Raw genomic sequence first — 12,365 nt, forward strand, 5'->3', positions numbered from 1 at the left:
TGCTTTGCAAAGCCATCACCAGACAGGTTTGGTCTTCTCGCGGTGACTTTGACAGCTGTAAGGATTAAAGAGTAGTCCACCGTAAATGGCCGGAATGGTTGGAAAAAGACTTCTTCACAATCAAGAAAAAATAATGGCAGGACACAATGAGGCATATTCGTGGTCAGTGGGTCAGAGTGGGTGAGGTCCAAACTCTGACCATAGAGAATAAGCTCGACAAACTTAAGAATGATTAAAAATGGCTGAGTGCCAAGTGGTGCTGCTCACTTCTGCAGTTTGTTGACGGCGTTTTGCTGTGTGCTTCAAAATGCTGCAGCTCCACTCAATATTATGCGATCACGCACAGGCATGCTATATTACACCCACATGGGATAGAGGCCAAGAACTGAACACAAATCACAGCCAAGTGACAAATTTAGCATAACATAGAGAGGGTGTGACACTTTAGGTGAAAACATGTTGATATTTATGTCAATGATAATTCAATCACATCTGACAACAAGGAGTCGTGTGTTTGTTGGCCAGGCTCCTCCCAAATACAACCAGCCCTTGTTTCAAAAATGGAAGCCATCGAACCTTCGATCTAAACTCTGAAAACTTTTCAGTTAAGAAATGTGCGCTCGATTAACAGTCCACGTCAATAAATTGAGGTTTGAGATGGGTACAAAGCTGAGTCACACTCTCACTTCAAGCTGCACTTTGTTGTAAATGAATAGATGACATGTCTACATAATTTTATTTTTCTTTCTAATTTGTTCCAGGCCTGGATCATTCAGTGGCATATTGGTCGGTGTCATTTGCTATGGCTTTCTAATCATTTGTGGTCAATGCAGCATGTATAATCACATCACACAGGATGTTTAATCACCTCAGGAGACCTACACAATTACCGGTAAATGTCATCCCCTGCACAGTGAACTTGAATAACTCAGCACAACTTTGATGACATATACAACATGTAAAGGATTTGGTTTTCACATGACGTCAATTTAATCTTTTACAAGTGTAACAGTGCACGGGGCTCTGTAACCCCTCATTAAATGCGCTTCTTATCCATAAAGGAACCTGCTGTTCCTCGGACAAATGAAGACGCCTCGTGTGGAGGTGGTACACAAAATTTCACTAGCCCAATGAAAACATTGATTGCAACAGATGGACCAATAGGATATATTGTGGGGTCAAGCCTGTCTCATCTGCAAGTGAGTCAGGGAAAAGAAATAGGGGTTGAAGTGTCCTATATTTGTTGATCCAGCGTGCTAGTAATAAAAGCACACAATGTGCAATGGAAATTGAGCTGTGTTTAATATTTGGGGTAATTGCCCATTTTTGCAAATTAGTGGTCAGTCATTCATTAGACATTCTGTATTTCTGTCCAGATCGCGTAAAAAAAAAAAAAAAAAAAAAAACAGCCTCATCAACATTCAGTTGAAAATGACAGGATAAAAAGAATGTAATAGACATTGCAAAGTCGGCTGCGTGGATGTGAGGGGACTTGCATCTTGCCTCGAATTGCACCCATCGATCATTGTGTGGATATGTACTATAGGTACATCCATCCATTCTCTTAACCCCATGTCCTGATATACCAGATGACTTTGGTCGAATGGTCGAATAATAAAAATATTATTTTATTGGGCCTTCATCATGCGATTTAAAGCTTTCCACAGATACCCTGTAACTATGGGAAAATATATAGATGATTATATATTACATTTGACACAATAGCGACACATCATGCTTGAGAACAGAGCTAAAGTTAGTGCATTAATATGATATGTGTTATAGTATTATATGATAATTTAGCTAATCTATTTACAGCTCTTTAATGGTGGTAATTGCACCCGTTTTAAGGTTCAAACTCCCAGCCAATCCAATTTTGTACTGACCAAGGTTCACCAGACATTCCTCAGAGAAATGACGATCACATACAAACAACTGCTGAATAGTCTGTCGCCAGGGAGGCCGGTAATGCTCATAGCACCCATTTCCAAGACATGCTTGTCGGACATCCTGCTATTCTGCTGTCTCCTCGGTGTGTGTTTACGTAGAAAAAATATTGAAAAAGCGGAGTTCTAGCTGGGGAGGGGAGGCTGCTCGGAGCATTCCTTCATCGAATATGCATGTACAGATGAGTGCACCGAGGTGGAAACATTTCAGAGCACAGGAGGTCCAGTGGATTTCAAGCCACGCTCGTCGGGGCATCCTTCTGGCTGCTCGAGAAAGCGGGTGTGTATTTAGTGTGCAGAGGTGGTACGAGGGTTACTCCTCGATCTGTCTTTTACGTATAAGATCGAGGACCCAATCAATTTCTTGAACTGGGCGTGCTGTTGCTTACAGAACAGGAGTTAGCAGGAATGCTCAGAGATGGGTAAACGGGGGAAAACACAACTTTCTGGGTGATTTTGGCGAGGAAGTAGCATTTTAACATGGCTAAAAAGCTGAATAAAGTTGATGTTACATGATAAAGACGCCTTAAAGTCTTGAATGTCTTTAAGCTATAAAAAAAAAATATATATATATATATATATATACTGTATATATAGTATATATATAAAACCAAAACTAAATGACAGACAACAAGGAAAGAAGTAATAGTAAGCAATGTAATACTACTATTACTATAATACTATTACTGTAATGTAATAAGAAAATCTTTTAAGGTACCGGTATATTTTTTGCAGATGAGACTGTAGAACACTATTGCACTGTGACCAAGAGGCCTAAATTAATGAAAGCCAACAAGAATGAGAAGACAGAAAATATAAATGTATTGCATTTTAGTTGATTATGAACAATCCCAACATTTGTGTGTCAAGTAATTTTTTTTGTGCAAACCTCTCCAGATCGAAGCTGGACTCCTTCCTGTGGCAACGGATGGTCACAACTCGGTGTCCTTCACTCCTCACATCCTGGCTTACCATCCACTGTGTGGGATTACTGGGACGGGCCCCGAGGAACATCACTCCTTCTCTCAATTTCACTCTGTAGGGGAAGAATGACATCTTTATTGTTTTGTACAGCGTAATGTTGGTTTACTTGTATCCAAGCAGAATCTTTTATCCACGCATAGGTGTAGGCGCACAGAGCAAATTATTCTGTCCAGCGATCCATTATCCAGATGGTTGTTTGCCTACAAAAGCTGTCCCAGAGGCTTCTGAAGCGTCTTAACATCCTATTTGATGCATGTTTTTACATGCGTTTCAATAGCCTCAAAACCCACCATATGATGCACTTTTATTGGTAAGGGTGCTCTTGACCAAACAGTAAATTAACGGTGGAAGTAAATGCCAATTGGCAACATACCCCATTCTTTTGCCTTTTACATTATTTAACATTCAGAAATTATTTATGTATGAGCAAGACAATTATAAAATCTATTTTCTTGACCAGGAAAATTCCTGAGTAGGTAACTGTACATGGCCAATAATCAGTTGCATGTGTTTCCTCCTCACAGGCAGGTTAGTTTCATTATTCTAACTGTACCATAGCTTAGGTGTGTGAATACTGATTACTCTCTCTCTCTCTCTCACTCTCTCTCCCTAAATGTATACCTGGATCTACTGTATATATACATACATACACACACACACACACACACATACACATTTCCCAATATGGCTGTTAAATTGGTATAGATTTTTTTCTGTGGTCTTAAATAGTCGTACATTCAACTTGAAGAAACCTGTAGGAAGCCTGGTATATTGTTTATTAGTTAGGGACAAAACGTTTTTGGCCAGATTTGAGGATTCGGGGCCACATGAGGCCAGCGGCCTCAAGGCACTTTTCCTTTACAGGTTCCTGAACGGCCGAGCGCTGCTCCACCGCGGCCTCGCTCGGACTGGCTTCTGTTGTTTCTCCATTACATCAGGCACCAAATCAATTGAGCCGGGATTGGAGCCTGATCAACTGATCTGCGCATTTGTATCGTGCAGGTTTCTGCTATAAGATTTCACAAGTGGGCAAGTCTCGGTTTTGTAGATATATAAATTGCAGTTGCACAATATGGTGATGTCGCAAATTATAGCCCATCAAATGCACATAAGCTTTTTCCGTATTTTCATGACGATAAGACGCACATCAAAGTCTTACATGTTCTCCAAAATGGACGGGGCGTCGAATAATGCGGCTCATCTTGTGCATGTACGGAGTTTCAAAATATGTGAATACTCTGTGTGACTTCGAAGAGGGGTCCGCTTGATTGGCTGATATTGTGCCAACACATTGCTTACAGTATATAGAGGAAAGGTGGACATAACTGAGGACAGCATGCAGACGTTAAAGTGGAAAGGGCGGGCGTGAAAGAGGACGCTAAAGGCACGCCCCCAGTAGGTGTAAATAGTGCCGGAACGTGTTTTGTGGAAAAAAACAACTCGAAAATGGCACAGATGAAGAGACACGCTTAAGAAGCACAGTTTAAACTGCAAGCAATCAGTTACGTAGAGGACCATGGCTATTGAGCAGCTGCAAGAGAATTCAAGATCAACTTATCCATGGTGCTTGGTGCTTTTGTTTTATGAAAGTGCGCCATCTATCCACCCGGGCAAGGACGACCGCGGCGTAGCAACATTCGGCGGATTACAAGAAAAACCTGGCCATCTTCCACTACGACTGCAGTAAAAAGTGTAATGTTCTGCGTTACATTAAATAAAGATGCTTTCTTTGAGATATTAATCCTTTATTCTGCCGCTCTGACAGGTCTCACTTTGTATCCATGACCGACTGTTTTCTCAACCAATCCCCACATTCCTAGTTTAGCCGATTGGGATAAGGCAAGCCATGAGGCACAAGCATACTTTGCATTTTTAAATACAACAAAAAGATTGCCGACAAACACATCCTACCCAACCATGTCATCAACATGGACGAGGTGCCGCTCATTTGCAACAACCCGGTTAACCATACGGTCGAGAAGAAAAGTCAGAGTACTCTTGTCTCGAAAAAAAAGAAAAGAAATTGCAATCACAAAATACTTTAAGCCAATGTACCTGTTCTCTTCAGACTGAATATCGACTTTTTCTGAAGCCGAGGAGTCACATTCAAAGCCTTCTGGATGCCAAGCATCATATAGCCCAAGGGGACGGGAAAAGAGGCAACAGCTCACAGAGGGGAAAGAGGGAAGAGATGTTAAAAAGGTAACAGCGTTCAGTTGACAGTTTAAAGTTACACTCGATCCACCTCTGCAAAAGTGTCAGCAATCACGGGTAATCCTGACAGGGCTTCATCAGCACTGCTGAAAGTCAGAGCCACACTGAGTTGAACAAAGAGTGAATCAGCCTACCAAAAGGTAATCAGAGAGCATGGCACAGTTCACAATTGAATCTAATGTCAAGGCTTTTCATAGCGAACCGATGCAAGAAAATGAAAAAATGTTGAAACACATACTTTTCATACTTCTATCTCTCTGACACCTTCAACTCTCTCTGAACTGTTTCAATAGCCATCCTTGCTTAGAGCTGATTGTACACTTGGAAAGGTTTACTTAGTCTTGACATATGAGACTGCACCAGCTGTCAGAGAGACGGTTAAAAAAAATATACAGAGTCAAGTCAAGTCAAGTCAAGTCAACTGTATTTATAGAGCACTTTCAAATCAAATCAAAAACAAAAAAGAGGAAATCCAGGACAACACAAGTCAGAAGGGTATCTCACAAACAGGGTAGCACAATAGTCAGCTCAATGGCCTGCATCCATGTGACTCAACCGAGCACCACCACCTCACGTGCATTAAAGGATCAGTGATGAAGGGATCAGTGACCATTTTCTCTCTACAAACTTTTGACCTGACAAACTATTGTCAGAGATTTTCTCGGACAAAGCTAAAGAAATGACTCGGCACACAGGAAAATTGTCTTCAATATCGGCGGAAGCGGATCTCTGAGAGCGAACGACGGTTAGTTGCTCCGCGATCACACTCTCAGTCCCGCCACCGCGAGTTCGACATTTTATTGTAACATATGCAAAATACAAGAAAAACACTGCCCCCGATGTTTGCATGCCGCACCCCGGTCCGGCTCCTCGGTAGTGATTGGTTACCTGTTTTTCCAACTTGAACCACCAGTACATTGGCGCCTTTTCTGGCTGGTCTACATCGAATTAGCATGTTGTAGACTTTGCGGATGGTCAATGTCGTCTGGGCGCGACGGGTGTTCTCAACTCGTCTTTTGTTGCTCAACCGCTGTTCCCGAATTATTCATTCCCCTTTTGTGACCGAGTGTCGCCTTCTCCCCTGTGGTTGTCCACTTGTATTGACGTGCTAATTGTGGACTTCAACAGTCCCCCGGCCAGATGGCCGGCGCCTTTGTGTGCAGGCATTTGGGGGTGCTGGATACGCACCCAAACGCTTCGATGTGCCCAAATTAAATGAAACTTTAAACATGATACAATTTTGCTCATAGATTCCTCTAACAACTATAAAATGTAACATTTTTAAATTGCATTGTTGATAAATATTGAAGGATCCTGCATTAGTCGCAGCTCTGCTTCACACAACCTGCTGGGACCGCTGTAAGCTTCAAGGTACCGTGCTGTGACTCCAAATGTTTCTTCAGATTTTATGGGTTTTTTTTTTTTTTTTAAGTTACAGTACACTTTGTCTACAGCAGTGGTCCCCAACCCATTTTCTGCCACGGACAGGTTCATGCAAGTTTATAACTTCTGCGGACCGGGTGTGGGAGGTTGGCTGATTTGTCCAAATGCTACCAAAACAAACTTGAATCGACTGTGCATTTTTATATATATTTACTCGCAGCACCAACATCGTAAGAAGGTTAACAACAATTTCATGTGGTCACAATGGTCACGCTTAAACATGCAACAGACACCACAGAACAAATATACAGTGCATGAATGATACAAACAACGTGAAAAGTGGGGTATTTTGTAGAATAAACATGAAGTTGCATTTCTATGCAACTATATTAGCAGCGTCCCCTTGAATTGCGCCAACATAGGTACAGTCGCTGTGACTAAACTATGCATAAAAGAGCAGACAATCCAATAGCGTCTTCCCTCTTGTCAATAACTCCCAAAACAGTTGATTCTTAATTCCATTGTAACATTTTGCCAATTTTGCTCCCCTGTGTGACAGTATTACACAGAGGAGGCCATTCCATCAGTACTGGCGGAAGGTCCATCAGTCCGTCACTGATGGACGCCCAGTTTGCTGGCGAATGATGAGTGACAGGGAACTTAAAAAAAAAAAAGACACAGGAATATTTGTCAAGCTGTGACAAGGCAACTGCTCAAGCATATCGCCTTTGGCAAAAGAGTTTTTCTGCTGCAGTTGTTCTTCTCCTTTCAACTGTTTTCGGTATTGAGAAAATCAAGAGAACTAAAGAGTTGCAAACCCAGAGGAGGTCTTCACTCAAGGAACTGAGTTGAAGGCTGTGTTGCTCATGTCTCAAACTTTTTTTTTTTTTTACTTCCATCTATTGAGTCATCATCTGAACAGCTATCTTCACAAGGATCCCAGATGTCTTCGGGCAATCCACACCCGATTGTGGTATCGCAGGGCACACATACACGATATAAAAATAACACCTATGGACATTTTAGGGTGTCCAATTAACCCATCGTGCATGTTTTTGAAATTTGGAAGAAAACCGGAGTACCTGGAGGAAATTGCAAGAAATGTTTATTGTTTTCTAGGGAAAATGAATAGTCAGCTACAAAACAAAATGTAACATTGGGTTGTACTCCACATGATAAGTTTAGTAACAGCTTGACCAAGTTTTTCATGTTCATGAAAAGATTGTGAGAATGGGAGATGGAAGAACTACTGTATGTACAGTTAACAAGTGAAGCTAACACCTTCAGATATTTGTCATGTTCCTGTTTTTGTTTCCCCAGCAGGTGGCAGACTGGAGTCCATCCTGCAGTGTGTACACCTGCTTCCAATTTTGTCATTATGGAGCCATGTATTTAAGGACCGACAAACTCTCAGCGGTTTGTCGGATTATTGTTGACCTTGCTATTGCTCAAGTGATTATTTTTCGAGACCTCTCGTCATATTTGTACTGGTTCTCTGGGTTTTATGTATTTGTAAGTATAGTCTTAGTTTCGTTATTTGTTCTTGCGTCACGTGAATTGGATTCTTGGCACTTTGTTTGGTAGTCTCGGGTTTATTTCTTCCTTAACTTTTGCAAGCGCTTTTGGTTAAAGTATTGTTGTTCTTTCCCTGGTCATTTTTGACCAGCAATTTCTGTTTCTACTTTGTGTTTTTTGTGTGAATAAATATTTTTTGTTACGGAGTTTTGTCTGGTGTCTACCATTCTGAGATCCTAAAACATTATTCGGTTCATTCTGGACCTGACAATATTAGATTTTGAGGGTATGATAACTGCAGGCCAAAATATCATGCTATCATGGTACTGTTTTAACATTATAGTTCTAAACTCTCCTTTTTAGTTAGGTTTGAGCAAATCAAAAATATTTTTAGAACAGACCCGAGGACTATTCATGTTGTACTTAGGGGTGGGGGGCTAACTAGTTCCTGCTGGCACCATGTTTTTTTTTCCCAAAGCACATTCATCAACAAGACATGCAAACCTCATCTGTGTGTGTGTGTGTGTGTGTGTGTGTGTGTGTGTGTGTGTGTGTGTGTATGTGTGTGTGTGTGTATGTGTGTGCATGCATGCAGGAGAATGAAAAAAAATAAGCTTCTCGCCTCTTGTCATTCACTTCAAAGAGGCATCTTTTTTTTTCGCGACTATCTTAATCTCTGCAAGCAGCTGATCACATTGCAGCAGGACATGCCCTTTCTGAGAAGTCCCCTCAAAAACTAAAAGAAAAACACTAATTACTGGTGACACACAGCTATAACGGTTATTGAAAACTAGACATCTTCAAACCGTGATAAAATCAAACCGATAATCAGCCCACACCTACACATACAGTATTTACCTTCTTTTTCAAATATAGGACTGTGTAGAAAATGTTATGTGTTGTGAATATCACAACAATTTGAATGCAGCACATATCCCATGGATTGATTTGTAGTAGGACTGGTCATTTTTATAATGCGTCTCTTTGGCACACAGAGCCCTTGAGACTAACATTGCTGGGGGCACGGGGAGTGAAACAATACCCACATTTCCTTGAATTATAAAACTTACAGTGGATATCAAAATTTATGGGCGGCACGTTGGGTGACTGGTTAGAACGCCCCCCTCACAGTAAAGAGGTCCAGGGTTCTGTGTGGAGTTTACATGTTCTCTGCGTGCCTGTGTGCCGTTTCTCCGGTTTCCTCCCACATTGCAAAAAAATGCACGTTGAGTTAATTGGACTATCTTGTCCTGGGGTGTGATTGTGAATGTGAATGGTTGTTTATCTATGTGTGCCCTGTGCTTGGCTGGCAACCAGTTCAGGGAATGCCCCGCCTATTGTCACAAGACAGCTGGGATAGGCTCCAGGATGCCTGCTACCCTTGCGAGGATAAGCAGTTCGGATAAGGCCACACTACCCCATAGCAAAGACAAAGTTGTCTTGGACGAAAATTGCTTCCTTCTGCTTTGACAATTGCTTCTCCAAATAAATAGATATATAAAAGCACCAGTTTTTATTTTGTCTCCATGGTGGAGAACAATATCAGTTAGGGTGTGGTTGGATGTCCACCAGATCCTGAGATACCCCGTCCAATTGTTTATAATGACCTTATTTTGCAATGTATATATTTTTTTCATTTTTAAAATACCCCTCCGTGAGTCGTCACCTTACCGTGGTGGAGGGGTTTGTGTGTCCCAATGATCCTAGGAGCTAAGTTGTCTGGGGCTTTATGCCCCTGGCAGGGTCACCCATGGCAAACAGGTTCTAGGTGAGGGGCCAGACAAAGCACGGCTCAAAGACCCTTATGATGAGAAAAATATATGGACCAAGGTTTCCCTTGCCCGGACGCGGGTCACCGGGGCCCCCCTCTGGAGCCAGGCCTGGAGGTGGGGCTCGTTGGCAAGCGCCTGGTGGCCGGGCCTACACCCATGGGGCCCGGCCGGGCACAGCCTGAAGAGGCAACGTGGGTCCCCCTTCCCATGGGCTCACCACCCATGAGAGGGGCCAAAGGGGTCGGGTGCAATGTGAGCTGGGCGGCAGCCAAAGGCGGGGACCCTGGCGGTCCAATCCTCGGCTGCAGAAGCTAGCTCTTGGGACATGGAATGTCACCTCTCTGGCAGGGAAGGAGCCCGAGCTGGTGTGTGAGGCAGAGAATTTCCGACTGGATATAGTCGGACTTGCCTCCACACACAGCCTGGGTTCTGGTACCAGTTCTCTCGAGAGGGGTTGGACTCTCTTCCACTCTGGAGTTGCTCACGGTGAGAGGCGCAGAGCAGGTGTGGGCATACTCATTGCCCCCCGGCTCAGTGCCTGTACATTGGGGTTCACACCGGTAGACGAGAGGGTTGCCTCCCTCCGCCTTCGGGTGGGTGGACGGGTCCTGACTGTTGTTTGTGCATATGCACCAAACAGCAGCTCAGCATACCCACGCTTTTTGGAGTCCTTGGAGGGTGTGCTGGAGAGTACTCCTGCTGGGGACTCCCTTGTTCTGCTGGGGGACTTCAATGCTCACGTGGGCAATGACAGTGAGACCTGGAGGGGCGTGATTGGGAGGAACGGCCCCCCCGATCAGAACTCGAGTGGTGTTTTGTTATTGGACTTCTGTGCTCGCCACGGATTGTCCATAACGAACACCTTGTTCAAACATAAGGGTGTCCATATGTGCACTTGGCACCAGGACCCCCTAGGCCGCAGTTCGATGATCGACTTTGTAGTTGTATCATCGGATTTGCGGCCGCATGTTCTGGACACTCGGGTGAAGAGAGGGGCGGAGCTGTCAACTGATCACCACCTGGTGGTGAGTAGGCTCCGATGGTGGGGGAAGATGCCGGTCCGTCCTGGCAGACCCAAACGTATTGTGAGGGTTTGTTGGGAGCGTCTGGCGGAATCCCCTGTCAGAAGGAGTTTCAACTCCCACCTCCGACAGAGCTTTTCCCATGTTCCGGGGGAGGTGGGGGACATTGAGCCCGAGTGGACCATGTTCCGTGCCTCTATTGTTGAGGCGGCCAATCTGAGTTGTGGCCGTAAGGTGGTTGGTGCCTGTCGTGGCGGCAACCCCCGTACTCGCTGGTGGACACCAGCAGTAAGGGATGCCGTCAAGCTGAAGAAGGAGTCCTATCGAGCCTTTATGGCCTGTGGGACCCCAGAGGCAGCTGACGGGTATCGACTGGCCAAGCGGAACGCAGCTTCGGTGGTCGCCGAGGCAAAAACCAGAGCGTGGGAAGAGTTCGGTGAGGCCATGGAAGCCGACTTCCGGACGGCTTCAAGGAAATTCTGGTCCACCATCCGACGTCTCAGGAGGGGGAAGCAGTGCACCACTAACACTGTGTACAGTGGGGATGGGGCGCTGCTGACTTCGACTCGGGACGTTGTGAACCGGTGGGCAGAGTACTTCGAAGACCTCCTCAACTCCACCAACACGCCTTCCTTGGAGGAAGCAGAGCCTGGGGACTCTGAGGTGGGCTCTCCTATCTCTGTGGTTGAAGTCACCGATGTGGTTAAAAAGCTCCTCGGTGGCAAGGCCCCAGGGGTGGATGAGATCCGCCCGGAGTTCCTCAAGGCTCTGGATGTTGTGGGTCTGTCCTGGTTGACACGCCTCTGCAACATCGCGTGGTCAACAGGGAGAGTGCCTCTGGATTGGCAGACCGGGGTGGTAGTCCCTCTTTTTAAAAAGGGGGACTGGAGGATGTGTTCCAACTACAGAGGGATCACACTCCTCAGCCTCCCTGGTAAGGTCTATTCAGGGGTGCTGGAGAGGAGGGTACGTCAGGAAGTCGAGCCTCAGATTGAGGAGGAGCAGTGTGGTTTTCGTCCCGGCCGTGGAACAGTGGACCAGCTCTACACCCTTAGCAGGGTCCTCGAGGGTATGTGGGAATTCGCCCAACCAGTCTACATGTGTTTTGTGGACTTGGAGAAGGCGTTTGACCGTGTCCCTCGGGGAGTTCTGTGGGGGGTGCTTTGTGGGTATGGGGTACCGAACCCCCTGATACGGGCGGTTCGGTCACTATACCACCGATGTCAGAGTTTGGTTCGCATTGCCGGCAGTAAGTCGGAATCGTTTCCAGTGGGGGTAGGACTCCGCCAAGGCTGCCCTTTGTCGCCGATTCTGTTCATAACCTTTATGGACAGAATTTCTAGGCGCAGCCGAAGCGTTGAGGGGGTCCGTTTTGGGGGCCTCAGTATTGCATCCCTGCTTTTTGCAGATGATGTGGTACTGTTGGCTCCTTCAAACAGGGCTCTCCAACTCTCACTGGAGCGTTTCGCAGCCGAGTGTGAAGCGGCTGGGATGAAGATCAGCACCTCCAAATCTGAAACCATGGTCCT

The 12,365-nt window shown here is 45.0% G+C and overlaps 1 protein-coding gene across 1 annotated transcript in view; it reads right to left on the reverse strand.

Moving 5' to 3' along the window:
• Positions 1-12,365, reverse strand: part of LOC147204949 (transmembrane protein 132C) — a 115,607-nt gene that overhangs the window by 68,562 nt on the left and 34,680 nt on the right. Inside the window, exon 3 of the mRNA XM_086112314.1 lies at positions 2,836-2,982. Coding sequence (XP_085968440.1) covers positions 2,836-2,982 — 147 coding nt within the window. The remainder of the gene's footprint in view (positions 1-2,835; positions 2,983-12,365) is intronic.

Source organism: Hippocampus guttulatus, chromosome 5, assembly GCF_054856545.1.
Source record: "Hippocampus guttulatus isolate MCC_2025c chromosome 5, RoL_Hgut_1.0, whole genome shotgun sequence".
Classification (NCBI taxonomy): domain Eukaryota; kingdom Metazoa; phylum Chordata; class Actinopteri; order Syngnathiformes; family Syngnathidae; genus Hippocampus; species Hippocampus guttulatus.